The sequence below is a fragment of the Bufo bufo genome, chromosome 3 (genome assembly GCF_905171765.1).
Source record: "Bufo bufo chromosome 3, aBufBuf1.1, whole genome shotgun sequence".
Classification (NCBI taxonomy): Eukaryota; Metazoa; Chordata; class Amphibia; order Anura; family Bufonidae; genus Bufo; species Bufo bufo.
The window spans coordinates 547879596-547902112 of record NC_053391.1 but is presented as its reverse complement, the minus strand read 5'-3'; the positions used below and the strand labels follow the sequence as shown (position 1 = coordinate 547902112).

Genomic DNA, 22517 nt, shown 5'->3' with positions numbered 1-22517 from the left:
TTTTTTTTAAGCCGAGCAGCAGAGCCGCCGATTCGTGGGGCTGAAGTTGTTGCCATAGAAACATTGTAAAGGGGAGGAGTTAGTAAGATAACCACGCCCATGTGGGGGCGCCAGAAATATTTCTGCACCCAGGCGCCTGTGACCCTAGGATCGGCCCTGCTGGGGGCTGATAGAGAGGATACTGGGGGCTGATAGAGAGGATACTGGGGGCTGCTACGAGGCTACTGGGGGCTGATATAAGGCTATTGGGGGTTGCTATAAGGCTACTGGGGACTGCTATGAGGCATAGGGCTCTTATCTAAAGTCTGATTGGGGGTCATTCATAATGGGATCTGAGCTGAGGTGTGATCTGAGGTCTTATTGACATTGGGGATCTTATTGGGGCTGTTAGCTGAGGTCTAATTAACATTGGGGGTCTGATTGGTGCTCTGACCTGAGGTGTAATGAAATTATTATTTTTTCTGGAGAAGCTTAGATAAAAAAGGCCTCACAGTCTCCCACACTCCTTCTGCCCGGCCAAGCCTGCCGGCACCCCTGAGGCTAAGCCAGCCGGCACCCCTGAGGCCAAGCCTGTCAGCATCTCTGAGGCCAAGCCTGTCAGCATCCCTGAGGCCAAGCCTGCCAGCATCCCTGAGGCCAAGCCTGTCAGCATCCCTGAGGCCAAGCCAGCCGGCACCCCTGAGGCCAAGCCAGCCGGCACCCCTGAGGCCAAGCCTGTCGCACCCCTGAGGCCAAGCCTGTCAGCACCCCTGAGGCCAAGCCTGTCAGCACCCCTGAGGCCAAGCCTGTCAGCATCCCTGAGGCCAAGCCTGTCAGCACCCCTGAGGCCAAGCCTGTCGGCATCCGAGGCCAAGCCTGCCGGCACCCCTGAGGCCAAGCCTGCCGGCACCCCTGAGTCTTTAGAACTGTAAGTAAATTATATATAAGGGGAGCTTATAATATGAAAAAGACGAATTTCGCCTGAACAGACATATAGCGCAAATTCCAGTTTTTGTTTACGTTTTATGTTGCACTGAATTATATATGAAAGATATATATTTATTTATTTTGGGGGGGGGGGGGGGGAGATAGTAGATCTTGGGTGAGTTCTCACACTTTTTTTCCCCAGGACTTGACCCCTGAACACAACCACAGGCTTCTCATGCTACCAAAGGTGAGACTAGCCAGTGGTCAGAATGATGCCCACCGTTCACACTGGACGGGTTTTTGCTCTGCTCAGAAGAGGTGTCTCTGGAGATGGGGCTCTTGCTTTAGACCACATCAGTAATGGCAGAGAACCCTCTGAGTCACACTGCACCAGCGCTATCTACCGCGTCACCGTCATTCATTGCTCCCCAGCGACTACCCCTCCACGTGTCTCGACCGTTGCACAATGGCTATTACTAAAGAGACCGGCCCCGACATTCAACAAGCAGGACACGTCTGCATGACTCCCGCACTGACGTCATCCCTCCGAGAACCCCGAACGCCGCCGAAACCCTCGCCCAGCGTTCGGCCATTTCCGCCGAGCTTCGGGCGAGCCCGCTGCGTCACGCTCGGCTCTATCCCTCCCCCTGCAGGCCGTTCGTTTCGCTACAGATCCACTAGGAGCGCAGTGCGCATGTCCGGCTGCCATCTTTTTGGGGATTCTCCTCCCCTCAGTGAGCCGCTTCCCCGGCTAGCAGCCGCTCTCCTCCAATAACATGTCAGATTAAGAGAAGGGGGTGGGAGGCACAGGCGCCGTGTAACAGGGAGCCCAGAGACACTGCGAGAGAAAAGAAAGGCAGAGTCACGGGGGAGAGATACAGGGAGAGGAGTCCGCGAGCCGCCGGCCTCGTCAGCCGGATTCACTGCGGGGGAGCGCACGGCCGCGGCCGCTGTTTCTATGCGTGTCTTCTCGGTGCAGAGGATGGGGCCGCCGCCGCCGGGCCCCGGGCAGGAGGACTGTTGATGACTGTCAGTGATGGCCGCGTCCACCGGCTGCATCGTTCCAGCCAGCATCCTTGTCGTCGCCTCCCGGCAGCCGGCCTCCAGACTGCAGCCTAGCGACGCCTGCCTTGTCGCCCCGGATCCAGGGCTACTAGCCGTGCTGCCCTCCCTGAGGAGCGATCTGTGCTGATCACCGGGGGAGTGCCACATCCGTGTATTGTACCGGAGAGAGGTGACGTGTGTGTGAACGATCGCAGCGGGAGAGCCCCGCTCCCCCTCACTGAGGGGAACACATCTCGCACGTTTGGAGGAGTGAAGGTGGGTGGGCTGAGTGCTGGAGGAGGAGAATCGCCATGCACCAGCCGGATCCATCTGCAGACCTAGCTGCCAGGAAGATGGCGCACCCGGCAGATCTCCCCAGAAGGGGCAGTGGGACCAGTGCTCACCCCTCTGCACTCAGTGGGCACCTCTTGTCTTCTGAGGACTACCAGCCTCCCGTGCTGGTGCCACCTGCATCCTCCCCTGGACCTCAGCAGCAGCAGCATCCTCCCCAAACCTTGAACTTGATGGCACAACCCCTTGTACAGTCTGGGGCACAGATTAAAAAGAAAAGTGGCTTTCAGATTACCAGTGTCACCCCTGCTCAAATTTCTGCCAGCATGAGCTCCAATAACAGCATCGCCGAGGACACTGAGAGCTACGACGACTTGGACGAGTCCCACACCGAAGATCTGTCTTCCTCGGAGATCCTGGATGTGTCCTTGTCTAGAGCTACAGATCTCGGTGGTCCAGAGAGAAGCTCCTCAGAAGAGACCTTGAATAACTTTCAAGAAGCCGAGACGCCTGGCGCGGTGTCTCCCAATCAGCCGCACCTTCATCAACATTTGCCCACTAATGTCCAGCAGAATATCTTGATCAATGGGAATGTACACCATCCCCACCATCTTCATCATCATCATCCTCATCATCATGGACTTCCCGTGCCTGCCCATCATGGCTTACCTAGTGCCTCTACCGCTTCTCAGAATCCACCATCTGTGAAATTGGCTCCTCAAGGAACTACAGAGACTACAGTCCCAGCACCTGCTTCTTCTGCCCCCTCTGTCGCTGTTCCAGCTGTGGGGACAATCCCACCCATCGTGCGTAAAGCAAGCGGGCCTGTTAGCGCAGGTGTCAATCCTGTTCCAGGGAGTGGGACAGCGCACAATGTTAATATTCAAAATGTAAGCATGGCGGCTCCTTTGCCCACTAGCGTAAATGTTACCTCCACCAGTATGACTAGTACTAGTAATGTAAGTGCTGTCTCTGGGAACATTAATCCACATTTAGGTTCTTCTGGCAATGGAAATCTTGCTGCATCTAGTATACCTAACAATGTTGCTAGTGCCCCTATAGGACCAGCAGTTGTGCCAGCTGCAGGACAGCACCAGGCGGCACCTTCGGGTGCAGCAACATCTAGGTTTAGAGTAGTAAAATTAGACTCCAGTTCAGAACCGTTCAGGAAGGGCAGATGGACTTGTATGGAGTTCTATGACAAAGAGAATGCAGCAGCTGCTTCAGAGGGAGCTGCAGTCAACAAAGCGGTGGAAAGCGTTAAACAAAACCCACTTGAGATGACGTCTGAGCGAGAGAGCACCAGTGGGAGCTCAGTAAGTAGCAATATCAGCACTCTGAGCCACTACACAGAAAGTGTTGGAAGTGGGGAAATAGGGGCACCTGCAATGCAAGGATTTCAAGCCCTGGCACCTCAGCAGATGGACTTCAGCAACCCACTCGCCCAGAATGTCCCACCTTCAAATATACCGCAGAGTGTTTCCCAGCCTCAGCTTGCACAGTTACAAATACATTCACAAGATGCCACTTTTTCGCCTCAGAAACAAGTAGGGCAGGCCGCTCCGGCTACTATAAGTGCTCCTGTCGCTGTACTTGGGGTCCCTTCTTCTTTAGCCCATCAGCAGCCAGCAGTTTCTACCATGATCCCCCAACAGTTGCCATATCCTCAACCGGCACAGCCCTTACAAAATCTGCCTACTGTTCAACAACCACCAACGATACAGTATGCACACCCACAGTCCGCTCCGATGACTACTGGGCATGTAATGCCAACAAATCAAAGTTCTGTTCCAGGGAATTTACCGGAATACATACAACATCCGCAGATCCTTCAGACGGGAGTTACACCCGTGCAGTCTGGGTCATCAGGAGTGGGCAATACCGCCACATCGCTACCTGTTGTCCAAGCACAAGTCTTGCAGGCGCAGATTCAGTCGGCATTAACACAAGCTCCTCCAACTTGTGTAGCTCCAACCCAGCCTGTGGTACATGCTCAGACACCCATGCCAGCTACCAGCGGTCAAGTTGTAGGTGTTGGCCAACAAGTAAATCTGCCAACTCCAGTACACCAGGTATCTGCCAGTCAGACTGCACCATCTGTTATCCAGCAAAATGTTCCAGCTCCTACTCAGCCAGTGCCACCACCCACCCAAGGGATGCAAGTTGGTGCTTCTGTTCATCCACCTTCTGTCATGATTGCACCCCAGAATCCTTTGCTCCCCTCGAAACCTCCGACACAAGTTATTGAATCCGCTGCTGTACAGGGAATGACCACTCAGCAAGTACCCGCAGTCAGTCCTTTACCAACAGCTGCCAATGTCCCAGCAGTTCAACAGCTGGGCACAAGTATACCTACTGGAATATCGCCAGCACTTACTACCCTTGGCCCACCACCTGGTGCTCAGCTTTCAGCACCACAAAATGGGAGTTTAGTCCTAAGTGGAAATCAGGCTCCAGTGATTGCAAGTTTGCCAGTTGCACAAAATGTGCCCCTTCAGATGACTGGTAGTGTCGGTCAGTTCTTGGCACCATCTTTCATTCAATCCGTGGCAAGCCAGATTGAAGACGCTAGACGTCTGATGGAGCACTCAATGGCGGGTCTACCACATGGTGGTGAAGGCTCCTCTTTGGATCATAGTGGAGGCTTTCAGAGTGCAGGATCTTTCCTTCCCTTGAAGTCCTTACCCCTGACGGCACCTCTGGTGGATGGAGAAGATGAAAGGTGAGATCTGACACATTTGTAATTCTCTGAAATATTGCAGTGAAGTGAATTGGACTGTTTTGCTTCCCATTGTCAAATTTCTGTCTCTAACTGTAAAATGTAGGGACTATTGTCCTTGACACATAGCAGGCATCCTGTATTAATCTGTCATTATTTCCCTTCGCGTTGTGTGGATTTTCCAGTGCTCCCACCCAAGTGCAGTCCTTCAGCCGCCTGGTAGATTGGGATTCTTCTCGACTCTGTAACGTGCTGTGGAATTAGACATGTGAGCTCATTGAGATATTAACGGTGGTTTTCCTCCTTGGGATTGGCTTACGTAATGGATGTGATCAGAGCTATTCACTATTTTATTAGCTAGCACAAGAGATTTGTCATCCTGTTCCCAGGCCTGCTCGCGTGAAGCAGTAAAGCGAGTGCTGTCATAGTTATATGAGCGGCTGCGCACTGAGGTGAAAAGTTCAGGTTACTCCTCGCAGTACCAAAAAGGCTCATGTAAAGTTACGTACGGGGCTGGAATCGCACAGGAGTGGATACAACAGCAGTATCATTTTATTTTATTTTTCCTTAATACGATTTCTTCTTTTTAGATGCACTTTTGATTTAAGAAAAACAAAAAAGTAACTGCTGCAATAACTGCATGTGTGAATCCAGCCTAAATCATTATTATTTTTATTAATTTTTTGTTCGCTACTAATGTGTATGACAGGAAATAAAACTAATGTCGCTTCTCTCCCCTCCAGCTATTAGCTGCTTCCTGTGAGCGTGGTGTTGTGGTTGAGCTTTCAGTTAGATATTCTGTAGAAAGCGCGCCATCTTCAGTCTATAAAGTTGTACACCCTCTCAATCATCGGGGTAGCTTTTAATGAGCAAAATGCACCAGAATTCTGTCAAAGGTTGCACAAAAATAGTTCAGTGCATGGTGTGCGCAAAATTTGAGTTGTAAGTCGCCTACCTTGATGGTATTGAAAGGGACTAAGAGAAATCTTAAAATATGTTCACCAAAAATGTGACTTAAGGGTCCATTCACACGTCCGTTGTTTCTTTCCTGATCTGTTCCGTTTTTTGCGGAACAGATCTGGACCCATTCATTTTCAATAGGTCCTGAAAAAAAAATCAGACATTGAGCTGTCCGTATTTTTTTCAGGACCCATTGAAAATGAATGGGTCCAGATCTGTTCCGCAAAAAACGGAACAGATCAGGAAAGAAACAACGGACGTGTGAATGGACCCTAAAGGTGTTTTCTGGTACTTGCATTTTGATGGCCGAACCCCTGGGATCTGATATTAATGGCTGATTTCCCCCCCCCAGGATCCGGTCATCAGATCGTTGAGGGTCTGACATCCGGCACACCCAGCGTTTTCAGGCAGCCGCTAGAAACCGTACATTGGATGGAAGGCTGTGTCCACTGTGTAGTTTCCAGTGGTGGCATACTGCAGCTCGGCGCCTGTTCACATGGGTGGGCACTGAGCTGCAGTACCCCAGCACGGCCACTACACAGCGGGTGGAGCATTCCGCTTCTGGCTTTGCCCTCTGTATAGCTTCTGGTGCCAGAGGCTGCCCCAAAAAGGCTGATCGGTGGTGGTGTGGGGCATTGGACCGCCACCAATCCTGATATTGATGATCTATCCTGAGGACTGGTCATTAATATCTAAATACCAGAAAACTCCTTTTGGGTCCATTCACACAAAGTTTTTTTGGTGCTGTTTTTTTTTTTTTTTTTTTTTTACTCGTTTTCGGTGTGGAATCTGCTCCAAAAAAGGCCTCTGAAAAGCCTCCTATTCATTTCAATGGGAGGCAAGGCTTGCTTTTTCTTCCACGCCGAAAAAAAGTGTGGCAAAAAGAAGCAGCATGTGCTATCTCAGAACAGAATCGGTGATCCTTCTCCCATTGAAATGCATGAAAAGCGTAAAAAAAAGCGACAAAAACCACAACAAAACTGTACAGAAAATCAGTGTGGATTCCACTCTGAACGCCTTTTCAAAATCCATTGTGTGAACATACCCATAAAGTGGCATTCCAGGTATGTGACGTTATCCCCTAGCCACAGGATAGGTAGTTGGAGGGTCTTACTACTGGGATCCCCCACCATCACAAGAACCCAGTGCAGCCCCCTGAAGTGAACAGAGCAGCCAGTCTGGCTTGTGTGCAGCTGCTCCATTCATTTCTATGGGATTTCCAGAGATGAGCACAGCTCTGACATAATGTTACATAACCACAATATCCCTTTGTAAAAATGTATCTAATATGTTACACATTTCTTAGGCCCCATGTACTTTGATACATTTGATGCAGTTTGTACCATTTGTAATCCATTCATCCTGCTCATCTTCTGTCAGTTTCAGGCCAGCACCTTCATTGTACCTGGTTCCCCGAATGCTTGGTGACCACCGGTGTGCTCCACTGGTGGTTTCTCCTCATCTGTGATTGGCAGGCATCTCCTTGTGAAATGTGTACATTGGGACTGAAACTAGCAGTATATATTTTCTGCCATCATCCAGATGCTGCTTTTTATTTCTTGCTTCTAGATCCTACTTTGCAAAGGGTGAAATCCACGGTGGAAACTCAGATTTTTTATTTATGCTGCGGATTTCACCCTATGCAAAATGGAGTGTAATCTACCAGAGATCCGCAGCAGAAAAGCGGGAAAATCTGCCCTTTGTGGTCAGAGCCTTTACATTTTTTTTTTTTTTTAAAAATGGCCTTTTGGTTCTAGAACAGGGATGCTCAACCTGCGGCCCTCCAGCTGTTGTAAAACTACAACTCCCACCATGCCCTGCTGTAGGCTGTTCAGGCATTCTGGGAGTTGTAGTTTTGCAACAGCTGGAAGGCCGCAGGTTGCGCATGCCTGTTCTAGAATTTCAGAGTAAGGCCTCATGCACACGACCGTTGTTTGGGTCCGCAAAAGATGCGGACAGGGCTCCATGTGCTGTCCGCATCCATTGCTCCATTCTGTGGTCCCGCAAAAAAAATATAACCTGTTTTTATTCTTGTCTGTATTGCGGACAAGAATAGGCATTTCTACAATGGGGCTGCCCGTTCCGCAAATTGCGGAAAGCACACGGGCGGCTTCAGTTTTTTGCGGATCTGCAGTTTGCGGACCGCAAAAAAAACGGAACGGTTGTGTGCATCTAGCCTAAAGTGTGTTTGACTGGGGTGGTAGGAGGAGAATATTGATGACCTTACCTCAGGATAGGTCATCAGTGCTCGGCTCGGTCCCATTCAAGTGGATGGACCTGGGCTGCAATACCAAGCACTGCCGCTGTACATTGGATGGTATGTAAGCTGTAAGGAGGCTGCAGCGCTCGTCAGAGCTTCATGGCCTCTTCACACAGCTGATCGTCAGGGGTGCTGGGAGTCGGACCCCACCGATCAGATATGGATGACCTATCCTGAGGGTAGATTATTAATGTTCAACTTCTAGGAAACCTGTTTATCCCTTTGTTTGCCACGTGCACCAGGAAAAAGCTTGAGGCCTTCAAAACTGTCTTTTAGGCCTTAGTTGGGTTGATATATGTTGAGATACCTTATTTTTCCCCAGCATGGAATAGCGTAGTTAATTACAAAGGTATACAGTAAAACAGGGTAGATAAAAATCAATGATTTAAAAAAAAAATAAAAAAAATCTGATTTTTAATATATAAAATGCTTTTTGAGGAAAATATATTACCATCCAAAGGTTATTCCAAAATGAAATAAAGATTGGTTTTTTAATTATGTAGAATGAAGCTGTATATGTTTTAATTTTTTTGGTAAATAAATTCCATTAATCCATTCACAAAGTCATGCTCTTCCAGAGGTTTTTGTAAGATTATTGGGCAGTTTCTCTGCCTACAAGATATTATCACAGATGCTTGGTTTACTTTTGCAGTTCTCAAAACTGAATTTGACTCAGCAGAGATCACATGCCTCTTCTTCACAGCAAAAATGTTATAACATGAACAGAGTTGAGAAAAAGACCTTAATCCTAACTTCTACAAACCTATGAATACAGAATCAACCTAATCAAACTAATATGAAAAGTTGTTATTCTAAAAATCTTCATCTACTTGCATGTTACAAGTTATACCAGCAAGAATTAGTCTTTATGTAGAAAACTATGATTTAACTCAAGCCTTGCTGACTAGCGATTTAAATCAAATCCACCCTGCAGTAAAATAATGTACACTGTGTGAAATGAATGGATCCACATCCAATCTGCAAAACATGCGGATTGGATTTGGACCAAACATATAGTCGTCTGCATGAGCAATTTAGGAAAACTGTCAACCCTGTGTTGCAGCGTAAGGCCGTGTTCAGACATGGCAGAATTGCAGTGGAATATGTGACTAGTTTATGTTAAAGCACAAAATTAGCTTGGGCCTGGACGATGTTCCCAATCCAGCAAGTCTGTGTTGGTATATTGTGTGTGTGCGCTTTGAGGCTTTTAACCTGAGCTGAGGCCCACGTTAGTGACTTACATAGCGTAAGGTGGTTGTGTGATATTTCCATGGACTTTTATTAGGATGTGACAGTCCTGCTGGGTGGTCCAGTGCGAGGTGAAGAGATTTGTAGAAAAACTGCAGCACTCCAGCTTCTCAAATAAATTTGTGTTTATTGCTCAACCAGCGTGCAACGTTTCGACTCAAAGGAGTCTTTATCAAGCTCCAGTGCAAGGTGATACAGCATGGCTTGTGTAAGCCAACACTGGACCTTGGCCATAAACTGCTCTGATAGTGGGTAACATGAATGATTAGTCACTGACCACGTTTCCATTGAACAGTTTATACGCGACTGAAGACCATTGAAAGTCAGACTGTTGAAACCCATTGGTGGCCTCGGTGTGCTGTAGATGAACCATGCTTGGTAATGCAGGATAGATGGGCAGCCTCTCACCTGCATTGCCCATGTAGACAACACGCAGATCCATAGGTTCTTTAGTGGACAATAACTTCTGACGTTTAGGCCTCAAGCACACGAACGTTGTTTGTTTCAGTATCCATACATTTTATTTGATTTTTTTCCGGATAGGATGCGGACCCATTCATTTCAATCGGTCTGCAAAAAGTGCGGACAGCACACCGTGTGCTGTCAGCATCAGTATGTCCGTTTTGTAGCCCCACAAATAAAAAAAATGGAACATGTTCCTATTCTTGTTTGTTTTAGGCATTGTTACAATGAATCCGCAAAACAAAAATGGATGGCATCCGTATTTTTTTTTTGCAGATCTGCAATTTGCGGAGAGCAAAATGCATACGGTTGTGTGCATGTAGCCTTAGTGAAAGGTAGAAGCAGCATTCTCTTTAAAGGGGTATTCCCAACGTGAACACTAATGGCAGATGTACAGGACGTGTCATAAATGTCTGATAGAGGCGATTTCTTCTCGTCTCTTGAATGGGGGTCCTTCAACCTGCCTGGTGAGGTGGCAACTGCATTGAGATGAGGATTGAATGAAGAGGTGGCCTTCAGGTTCAGTTCTAAGAAGTGGGACTTGGCACATCCTATGAATATGCAGTAAAGTTGGAAGCCATATAATGTCAACCACACATGAGATGCCGAATGCTTTTTGCAAAAAAAAAATTTCTCTCTCGCACCATAAGACTATTTTCACACAGGTACAATTTTCTTTAAAGAAAACTGCATCTAATTTGCAATGAAATGTGCATTTATGTGGTCAAGCCCTGTACTGGCGGTGGATCCACCGGAGTTATGTAGAGCCGCCGGCGTTCAAAATGTAAGACCGCTTCCTAGCCATCTTACATTTAGACCATTTTTGACCCTAAACCAGGCATAGAAAATGGTAAATGGGACGGGCCTGCCGGGCCCCCGCCCACTTTTTTTTAGACCTGGCGTGAGCGGGGAGTAGTCACAGATTGAGGCGCAAAGAACTTTTGCTCTGCAATCTGTGCCAGAAATATGCCTAATTTAGGCGTATTTCTGTTTAATAAACAACCCCAAAATCTCCAGTTACAGATTTGCCCCTAAAATCCTCATTTCTTTTCCCTGTGGTGTGTAACTGGGATTTTGAAACACTCTCTCTTACATTATACTGCTGTGGAATCCACTACAAATCTGCTCAATGTGGACATTCCCTCGAGGGGTTGTCTATCTTTTTAGATATTGATGATCTATCCTCAGTTGAATGGGAGCTGTGCTACATTACACTGGCGTGGACTGATCCTTCTGCTTCCAGCTCCAGGCACTGATCTGTTTCTGGTGCTGTAGGATGCTGAAGAACAGCTCATTAGTTGGGATGCTGGGTGTTGGACCCCCACCGATCTGATATTTATGGCCTTCCTGGAGGATAAGTCATCAACATCTAAAAGCCGGAAAGCCCCTTTAAAGGTGCCCATTCACCTACAATAGCTGACAACTATTCTTCTTGACTCCCCCAATACACATATTTATGTTGGGGACAGAAGCCCAGACACCTCTGGTGCAGCCTCTCTCGTGGGATCAGACATGTCGAAATCCAACATACTTGTTCTATCCTTCTCCTAACATCTGCTGCTGTGGGGGGATCGTGCGGCACCCCTCCATTTACATGACATTCGTCTGGATTTGTATGACCACTTTTAAACATCCACTCTTGGTCAAGTGTGCATGTTTATTTCACTTGTGAGGAGAAGCAGCCGCTACTAGACCCAGCTGAAGCCAGAAGTGTCAGGTTTGGACCATTGATTTAATGTGTGTGACCAGCTTAAGGAAGAGAACAATTTATTGATCCTCCATTGCTATATTTAGTGTGTTATCTTCTGACCTGGCCATGGAGATTGTCTCCATAGCAAGAAGAACATAAATTTAGTTCTCTGCTACTAGCAACCAGGAGATGAGGTCAGAACTGTTACCGGTGGCTTCTTCTGCTGATGTCTATGAAAGTTCTTAAAGGGGCTGTCTCGTCATAGACAATGGGGGCATATCGCTAGGATATGCCCCCATTGTCTTATAAGAAAAAATGGAGTAGGACAGCACCACTTACTTGAAAACAATTCACTACTGGCGGCGGTGCTCGTGGCGTCAGGTCCCGGCCTCAGGTATAGCTTGAGAAAGACTTGTATGTCGAAACATTGCTGTTATTTTCGTGTGATTTAAACACTCATTTTTTGGATTGAAGTTCGAGAGTGCCTTGACCTTTCTAAAGTCTGTCTACACATTGTCTAATAGGTGCAGGTCCCACCGCTAGGACCCGCACCTATATCGATAACTGAGCCCCACAAGGTGGTGGCTGGAGGACTCCGGTCTGGCCGCCACCAAGCCGGCTCCCCATAAAAGTGAATGGGAGCTACCGCGCATGCGTGGCCCCTGCTTCCATTCATTTCTATGGGGCTGACTGAAATGAACTTGTGGTACCCGCACCTATAAGACAGAGGGCTTATCCTAGCGATATTGTCCATAATGAGACAACCCCTTTAATATTGACCTCTAGAGAAATCTAGATTGGGGGATCTAATCGGCTTCTTAAGGTCCACTCTTTTTCATGTTGCCCCCTCCATGGTTATCTCCTGTGCTTTGTGGAGCCTCAGCATCTTTTTTTCCTAGTTTCCAAATGTAGGAAAGCAGATTTATTTTCCAAGCCCTGCAAGGTCTGCCATGTGTGGGTGATCCTGATAAAGAATATGGCATTAATAATTGTGTATACTGTAGTTCCAGAATTGTGATGATGGCTGCATGCAGAGGTCGCAATAACGCCTGTACAAGCGTCAGACGCCTGTTCAGGCCATTTTACTCCCTGGAAAAAGTCCCGATACGCCTTAGACTTTTCCCTGCCATTCATCAGCGCAGTGAGCGCTTTGAACGGCGCAGCGATGCTGCCTGAAACAACCAATGACAAAGCTCCTTACAGTGAGGAGCTTTGTGATTGGTCAGTTTGAGTGGCTGCCGGAGCTTATGGAACACTGCTCTGAAGTAACTAGGAAGGAGGCGCACGCGATTGTCACTGGCGGGGTAAGTGGCCTTGCTGCAGCGCCTTGTTTTAACTTGTTCAGCCTCACATGCTGTATGAGGCTAATCCGGCTGTGAACACACGGATATGTGAGCGCTACAGCGGTGCTCGTCCGCGGTGTGCGCCCTGTCAGGGACCAGCCCTGCTAGTAGTAACTGTTCGGTAACTCCACATTTTGCACAGGTTACCCGTAAGTGACGGCCGGCAGCATGGTGAGTGTTGTGTCACTGACAACTTTTCAGTTTCCCGCGCTTATCTGTAGTGTACAGCTCCTAATGTGCAGGCAGCGTGCGTCATGAGGACGGGAGTACAGTACAGCTGTTACCCATAGCAACCGGAGACGGCCTGCTCTGTAATTGGAGGAAGCAGCCACCGTCTGTTCATAAGTCAGTCTGGCAGATTGGCACTGTTCTGGGGGTAATGTGGCTGATGGGGTTATGACTTAAAGGGAGTCTGTCACCACATTTGAGCATATTAGACTGATCAAATAGCGTTATATGTGCCACCCAGAACTTAAAAACTGTACCTTTGTTGTATCTAATGGAGTTTTCTTTCAGCCAAAAATGAACTTTTAAGATTCTGTAAATGCCCTCTCAAGTGCCCAGGGCGGCGTCTCAATCGTCCGAGCCCCAGGCAGCACCTCCTCAACGGCTCATAACCCCGCCCTCCGCCTGCCTCTGCCCGCCCGTTTACTCTCCTCCTCCCTCCTTTTCCACTGCGCTACGAATTTGACCGCGCAGCCGCAGTGGAAAAGGAGAGAGGAGGAGAGTAAACGGGCGGGCAGAGGCAGGCGGAGGGCGGGGTTATGAGCCGTTGAGGTGCTGCCTGGGGCTCGGACGATTGAGACGCCGCCCTGGGCACTTGAGAGGGCATTTACAGAATCTTAAAAGTTCATTTTTGGCTGAAAGAAAACTCCATTAGATACAACAAAGGTACAGTTTTTAAGTTCTGGGTGGCACATATAACGCTATTTGATCAGTCTAATATGCTCAAATGTGGTGACAGACTCCCTTTAAGAACAGACTGTGGCTTCTTCCTCTAATTACAGAGCAGGCTGTCTCCGGTTGCTATGGGTAACAGCTGTACTGTACTCCTGTAGTCATGACGCATGCTGCCTGCACATTAGGAGGCTGCTGCCCCATGGTTACTTGATGGGCCTCATATGGCTGGTACTGTTCTGCCTGGGGGTAACATGCCTGGCCCATGTGATGGATGGCAAACCCCAGTGACCAGCGGCACAGAAACAGCAGCAAAAATTTAAGGGATTGTCCCAAGATCAACACTTTTTACCTATCCATACTTAACCCAGAGAGCACTAAAACATGGTAACCAAGGTGGGGCCCCCAGTGATCATGTACTTGAAGGGGACATGTCTGTTTTAGTGAAAACTTGCATTTCCCATTCAATAACAATTCTGAAGAGTCAATTCTTGTGACTCTATATTGTACCATTCCTCTATTATTCCTACTAGAACTTATGAACAAATTGTTAGTAGTCTGCAATAAAGGTCCAGCGGGGGGTTACCAGTTGACAGCACTGATTGAATAATATCAGGCTGTGCAGTGACACCCCCATCTGGACCTTCACTGCAAACTGCTAGCAAGTCATTCATAACTAATAGCAGAAATGAGAGGATTGATGCAACATAAGGTTATAAGAATAGATGCTCCAGGATTGTTATTATATGGGGGGGGGGGGGGGGGGGGGGTGCAAGTAGTTTCCGAAACAGACAAATCAGGAGAGGTGAGGGGTCCTCTTTAACGACAGGGGATAAATATCGATCTTAGGACAAACCCTTTAAACCTCATAAAATCGGAGCAACAGTGACCTCAGTGGTGCCGACCCCCTCAGAGCAACAGTGACCTCAGTGGTGCCGGCCCCCTCAGAGCAACAGTGACCTCAGTGGTGCCGGCCCCCTCAGAGCAACAGTGACCTCAGTGGTGCCGGCCCCCTCAGAGCAACAGTGACCTCAGTGGTGCCGGCCCCCTCAGAGCAACAGTGACCTCAGTGGTGCCGACCCCCTCAGAGCAACAGTGACCTCAGTGGTGCCGGCCCCCTCAGAGCAGCAGTGACCTCAGTGGTGCCGACCCCCTCAGAGCAGCAGTGACCTCAGTGGTGCCGACCCCCTCAGAGCAGCAGTGACCTCAGTGGTGCCGACCCCCTCAGAGCAGCAGTGACCTCAGTGGTGCCGACCCCCTCAGAGCAGCAGTGACCTCAGTGGTGCCGACCCCCTCAGAGCAGCAGTGACCTCAGTGGTGCCGACCCCCTCAGAGCAGCAGTGACCTCAGTGGTGCCGACCCCCTCAGAGCAACAGTGACCTCAGTGGTGCCGACCCCCTCAGAGCAACAGTGACCTCAGCTAAATTTTTAATTGTCTAAATTTGCCATATATGCATGGAAGACAGTTCTAGATACTAGTAATGGTTTCCCTGCATAAATAGCAACCCCTTAATTTTATGTAGGCCTTCGTATTAACTATTTAAATTACTGTAACTTTCGTACTCCTCATCGGCTAAAAATACTCCTCAAAAATGGTAAGAGGAGTATTTTTACTCTTCCAGAAAAAATGTAGCGAGACCTCTGGCTGCATGGACAATAACACTGATCTAATAGTTATCCTGTGGATGGGGATAACTTAATGTAACTGGAATACCCCTTTAAGGCCTCATGCACACGACCGTGCCGTTTTTTGCGGTCCGCAAACCGCTAATCTGCAAAAAACGGAAACTGCCCGTGTGCCTTCCGCAATTAACTGAACGGGCGGCCGTCAATATAATGCCTATTCTTGTCCGCAAAAGCGCAGACAAGAATAGGACATGTTATATTTTTTTAGCAGGGCCGCGGAACGGAGCACCGGATGCGGACAGCACACTGAGTGCTGTCCGCATCTTTTGCGGCCCCATTGAAGTGAATAGGTCCGCATCCTGGCCGCCAAAACGGCGGCTCGGATGCGGACCCAAACAACGGTCGTGTGCATGAGGCTTAAGGCTGTGTTCACGCTGCCATCATGGTTTCTGTTTACGGTGGAAAATCAGTCACACAACGGACACCAAAATCAATGGACCCCATTGATTTATAATGGCGTCCAATCCATCATGGTGGTTGTGGCTTTAATGGGTGGACTGGCGCTGCAGGACTGTGCTTCCCGTCTACACTGACCGCATTGCTGATGGTGGATCGGAGCCCCTGGCTTATGCACGCGACCATATGTATTTTGTGATCCGCAAAAAATATAGGTGACATCCGTATTGCATTGTTTTTTTGGCTCCATTGTAATACCTACCGATCCTTGTCATTTCCGTATTTTTTGCTGACCTATTGAAGTGAATGGTTCCTCATACGGGCCGCAAAAAAAACCAGAACAGACACAGAAAACCAATATGTTCGTGTGCATGAGCCCTTAATGTGTCCTCTCTGCGGTGGGTTTTCTGGCTTTTACAGGACTTTTATTTGGGGAAGCATTTGTACTGCGGTGCACACGCTGCGGTATGTGCTCTTCCTCGTTCTAATTGTGGTCTAGAAATAAGCCGGTGAATTTCCATTGCCGCTTTGTATACAGGGAATGTTGATGATGCTGTTGCCAAAGGATGAGAACAAAGGCCTTTTGTTAACACCTTTAGCGCTGGAAGGCTTTGTACATGTTGATTTCTATCATGGAGATGTAGGGGGTCAGCTTGAAAAATGATATTGTACATAAGTGATGTTTGCCTGCAGTGGAATAGACTCGACAGCCCATCTGCTTTCTAAGCGTATCTAAATGTATCCACAGAGAAACGTATGAGGCGGATACAATTACTCCGCCACATTGTTACCGGATTTGTTTTCAGTTTATGTGCATTTCGATTCAGCAGGTTCACATGGACATCTAAGGCTACTTTCACACTCGCGTTTTGTGCAGATCCATCTTGTATCTACACAGACGGATCCGCACGAATAATGCAAACGCTTGTATCCGTTAAAAACGGATACGTTTGCATTATTTATAAAAAAAAAAAAGTCTAATTCAAAACGGATCCGTCTTGACTTACATTGAAAGTCAATGGGGGACGGATCCGTCTTCAATTGCACCATATTGTGTCAGTGAAAAGCTGATCCGTCCCCATTGACTTACATTGTAAGTCTAGACCGATCCGTTTTGGCTCCGCATAGTGAGACTGTCACCAAAACGCTGCAAACTGCGTTTTAGTGACCATCTGAAAAACGCAACGGAGACCAAACGCAGCCAAATTGATGCATTCTAAACGGATCCTCATCCATTCAGAATGCATTGGGGCTTAACTGATCCGTTTTGGGCCGCTTGTGAGATCCCTGAAACGGATCTCGCAAGCGGACCCAGAAACACCTAAGTCTACTTTCACACTAACGTTTGGTGCGGATCCGTCATGGATCTGCACAAACGCATCTGTTCAGAACCGTTTGTATTATCTGTAACATAGCCAAAACTGATCCGTCTTGAACACCATTGAAAGTCAATCGGGGACGGGTCAGTTTTCTTTTGTGCCAGATTGTGTCATAGAAAACGGATCCTTCCCCATTGACTTACATTGTGTGCCAGGACGGATCTGTTTAGCTGGCAGCGTTTTGGTGTCCGCCTCCAAAGCGGAATGGAGACTGAACAGAGGCAAACTGATGCATTCTGAGCGAGTCCTTTTCCATTCAGAATGCATTAAGGGCAGAACTGATCCGTTCTGGACCGCTTGTGAGAGCCCTGAACGGATCTCGCAAATGGAAACCAAAACGCCAGTGTGAAAGTAGCCTAATGCAAAGTGGCCGTTTCATAACCCAACCCAAGGCCTTGATCTTTAGCTAGTGTTTCCCTGATTATCAAAAAGATATGTTGGAAAGATTAAAAAAGATGCGCCATATCTTACACTGAACGTTTAAAAAGGGAGACCGTTGGCCTATGCATATAGGCTTATTATAGCCACGTATACTACAGCTGCAGCGCCACGGACTCCATTTTCATCAAGAGACACAAACTATGCCCGTAGCGTATTTTCGTGCACGCCGTATTAGGCTTCATGCACATGATCATATTGTGAGTGTTTCCGTTTTAAATGGACATGTGACTGCAGTCTGTATAAAGGACAGATATTATGTCACCTCTGTTTTTGAATATTTTTCTGGCTTTGCCTGCAAAAACTTCCTCCTGAAAACCAGCTGAACGTGTAAACATTATTTTTTTTTTTTTCCCTTTCCTGTGCTGTAATTCATAAGAAATGGGACCGCCAAAAAAACCTGCTCACTGGAGATGCATCCAATCTGCTGATATTGTCTTTACGTTTACGCAGAAACTCGCGTGTGAAACCTTTTCTCAGTACTGCCATGTGTTTTCTAGGAGATAAGACACCACTATGGTGGACCCAGCACGGAAACTTATGCTGGGTCCACACCTGAGCGTATTCGATAAGCGCTGTTTACAGGCGTTTTTATTGGGCGTATTTTAGGGGCGTTTTTGTATTTTGGAATCGCGCATCTTACGCGCGTTCTTGCTATTGACCACAGAGGCGTACAATGAAAAGAAGCTCCGGTACTTCTTGGGGCGTAGGGCGTTTTACAGCGCGTTCGTACGCGCTGTAAAACACTCAGGTGAGAACCATGCCCATAGGGAAACATTGGTTTTTGCTTGTTGAGCGTTTTACAGCGCGTAGGAACGCGCTGTAAAACGCTCAGGTGTGAACCTAGCCTTAAATGTGTGGCCGAGCGGGAGCGAATGGGCCTATAAAATATTACCACCACAGTTAGAACGGCTCATGGAAGTGTCATTGGTTGTCACAACCTGCAGCTGCTAGGGCATTCTGGGAGTTGTAGTTTTGAAACAGCTGGAGAGCTGCAGGCTGAGCCATCTTTATGTAGAGCAGCGATTCTTTTTTTCAGATTCTCAGAGAGTTCTTTGCCATGAGGTGCCATGATGAACTTCCAGCGACCAGTATGAGAGAGTGTGAGAGCGATAACATCAAATTTACCACACCTGCTCCCAATTCACACCTGAGACCTTGTAACAATGAGCCACATGACACCGGGGAGGAAAAATGGCTAATTGGTCACAATTTGGCCATTATCACTTAGGGATGTACTCACTTTTGTTGCCAGCGGTTTAGACATTAATGGTGGTGTTATTTTAAGGACACAAAATTGACACTGTTATACAAGCTGTACACCGACTACTTTACATTGTATCAAAGTGTCAGATCTTCAGTGTCCCAAAAAGATACAATAAAATATTTAGAAGAATGTGAGGGGTGTACTCACAGAGCAGTAGGGTTCCCATTCATCACTGTCCCTATCTTGTCTACGGTATATCCTGGCATTAAAGAGGACCTTTCATGGGTCCAAACATTATAAACAAAGTATCAGGATACGTAGGGCATAGTGCAGGGATCTAACTGCACTTACTATTCTTTCTGGGCGCTGCTCCGTTCGCCCGCTGTGGCCCCCGTTGTATTTTCCCGCCTGGTATGCTACTTTTAGCATTGGAGCAATGAGGAGGAGACTGAGTCTTTCTCCGTGGGCGTCTCCTTCTCCCTGACTGTGAGCTGTCCAATTAGAGCGGAGAAGGGGAGTTGGATTTATTTTTTTTCTCCCTTTCTGTGACGCTCTCTGCTGTGATTGGACAGCGCTACAGCTAATGAGAAGGAGACGCCCACTGAGAAAGACTCAGTCTCCTCCTCATTGCTCCGATGCTATTTATTAGCATATCAGGCAGGAGAATACAATGGGGGCCACAGCGGGCGAACGGAGCGGCGCCCAGAAAAAATAGTAAGCGCAGTTAGATCCCTGCAGTATGCCCTACGTATCCTGATACTTAGTTTATAATATCTGGACCTTAGTTTATAATATCTGGACCCATGAAAGGTCCTCTTTAATGTAAAATATACTGAATGCTTCTCTAGCAATACTCGGTACATGCTGCAGTAACTATCACTAGAGGAATATCTAATGTCTTTGAAAGATGTCGGTCATAAAAGCCTTTTTTTCTTTTTTTTCCCCCCTCTAATTTTCACTATAAACCATAGTTTTAAATTGGTTTTTGACAGGGTGGATTTGATTTAAATCCTAGTTTTCTACATAAAGACTAATTCTTGCTGGTATAACTTGTAATATGCAAGTAGATAAAGATTTTTAGAATAACAACTTTTCAAATTAGTTTAATTAGGTTGATTCTGTATTCATAGGTTTGTAGAAATTAGGATTAAGGTCTTTTTCTCAACTCTGTTCATGTTATAACATTTTTGCTGTGAAGAAGAGGCATGTGATCTCTGCTGAGTCAAATTCAGTTTTGCGAACTGCAAAAGTAAACAAAGCATCTGTGATAATATCTTGTAGGCAGAGAAACTGCCCAATAATCTTACAAAAACCTCTGGAAGAGCATGACTTTGTGAATGGATTAATGGAATTTATTTACCAAAAAAATGAAACCTATACAGCCTTATTCTACATAATTAAAAAACGAATCTTTATTTCATGATGGAATAACCTTTTGGATGATATATTTTCCCCAAAAAGCATCTTAAATAAAAAAAAAAAAAATTCAGATTTTAAATTAACCACCTCCGGACCGCCTAACGCAGGATCGCGTTCCGGAGGTGGCAGCGCTGCGCACAATCACGCATATACGCGTCCTCTCGCGAGACGCAAGATTTCCTGTGAACGCGCGCACACAGGCGCGCGCGCTCACAGGAACGGAAGGTAAGAGAGTTGATCTCCAGCCTGCCAGCGGCGATCGTTCGCTGGCAGGCTGGAGATGTGTTTTTTTTAACCCCTAACAGGTATATTAGACGCTGTTTTGATAACAGCGTCTAATATACCTGCTACCTGGTCCTCTGGTGGTCCCCTTTTGTTTGGATCGACCACCAGAGGACACAGGTAGCTCAGTAAAGTAGCACCAAGCACCACTACACTACACTACACCCCCCCCTGTCACTTATTAACCCCTTTATTAGCCCCTGATCACCCCATATAGACTCCCTGATCACCCCCCTGTCATTGATTACCCCCCTGTCATTGATCAACCCCCTGTAAAGCTCCATTCAGATGTCCGCATGATTTTTACGGATCCACTGATAGATGGATCGGATCCGCAAAACGCATACGGACGTCTGAATGAAGCCTTACAGGGGTGTGATCAATGACTGTGGTTATCACCCCATATAGACTCCCTGATCACCCCCCTGTCATTGATTACACCCCTGTCATTGATCAACCCCCTGTAAAGCTCCATTCAGATGTCCGCATGATTTTTACGGATCCACTGATAGATGGATCGGATCCGCAAAACGCATACGGACGTCTGAATGAAGCCTTACAGGGGTGTGATCAATGACTGTGGTTATCACCCCATATAGACTCCCTGATCACCCCCCTGTCATTGATTACACCCCTGTCATTGATCAACCCCCCTGTAAAGCTTCATTCAGATGTCCGCATGATTTTTACGGATCCACTGATAGATGGATCGGATCCGCAAAACGCATACGGACGTCTGAATGAAGCCTTACAGGGGCGTGATCAATGACTGTGGTGATCTCCCCATATAGACTCCCTGATCACCCTCCTGTCATTGATTACACCCCTGTCATTGATCAACCCCCCTGTAAAGCTTCATTCAGATGTCCGCATGATTTTTACGGATCCACTGATAGATGGATCGGATCCGCAAAACACATACAGGCGTCTCCCTGGAGCCTTCCAGGGGGGGTGATCACCCCATATAGACTCCCTGATCACCCCCCCCTGTCATTGATCACCCCCCCCCCCTGTCATGCTGCATTCAGATGTCCGTATGATTTTTACGGATCCACGGATACATGGATCGGATCCGCAAAACACATACGGACATCTGAATGGAGCCTTACAGGGGGGTGATCAATGACAGGGGGGTGATCACCCCATATAGACTCTCTGATCACCCCCCTGTCATTGATCACCCCCCCCTGTCATTGATCACCCCCCCCTGTCATTGATCACCCCCCCCTGTCATTGATCCCCCCCCCCTGTCATTGATCACCCCCCCCTGTCATTGATCATCACCCCCCCCTGTCATTGATCATCACCCCCCCCTGTCATTGATCATCACCCCCCCTGTCATTGATCATCACCCCCCCCTGTCATTGATCATCACCCCCCCCTGTCATTGATCATCACCCCCCCCTGTCATTGATCATCACCCCCCCTGTCATTGATCATCACCCCCCCTGTCATTGATCATCACCCCCCCTGTCATTGATCACCCCCCCCTGTCATTGATCACCCCCCCCTGTCATTGATCACCCCCCCCTGTCATTGATCACCCCCCCCTGTCATTGATCACCCCCCCCCTGTCATTGATCACCCCCCCCTGTCATTGATCACCCCCCCCCCTGTCATTGATCACCCCCCCCCTGTCATTGATCACCCCCCCCCTGTCATTGATCACCCCCCCCCGTCATTGATCACCCCCCCCCCTGTCATTGATCACCCCCCCCCCCTGTCATTGATCACCCCCCCCCCCTGTCATTGATCACCCCCCCCCCTGTCATTGATCACCCCCCCCCTGTCATTGATCACCCCCCCCCCCTGTCATTGATCACCCCCCCCCCCCTGTCATTGATCACCCCCCCTCTGTCATTGATCACCCCCCCCCTGTCATTGATCACC

The 22517-nt window shown here is 47.9% G+C and overlaps 1 protein-coding gene across 1 annotated transcript in view; it reads left to right on the top strand.

Moving 5' to 3' along the window:
• The first annotated feature begins 2261 nt into the window (after positions 1 to 2261).
• Positions 2262 to 22517, top strand: part of TSC22D1 (TSC22 domain family member 1) — a 105605-nt gene continuing 85349 nt past the window's right edge. Inside the window, exon 1 of the mRNA XM_040425427.1 lies at positions 2262 to 4963. Coding sequence (XP_040281361.1) covers positions 2262 to 4963 — 2702 coding nt within the window. The remainder of the gene's footprint in view (positions 4964 to 22517) is intronic.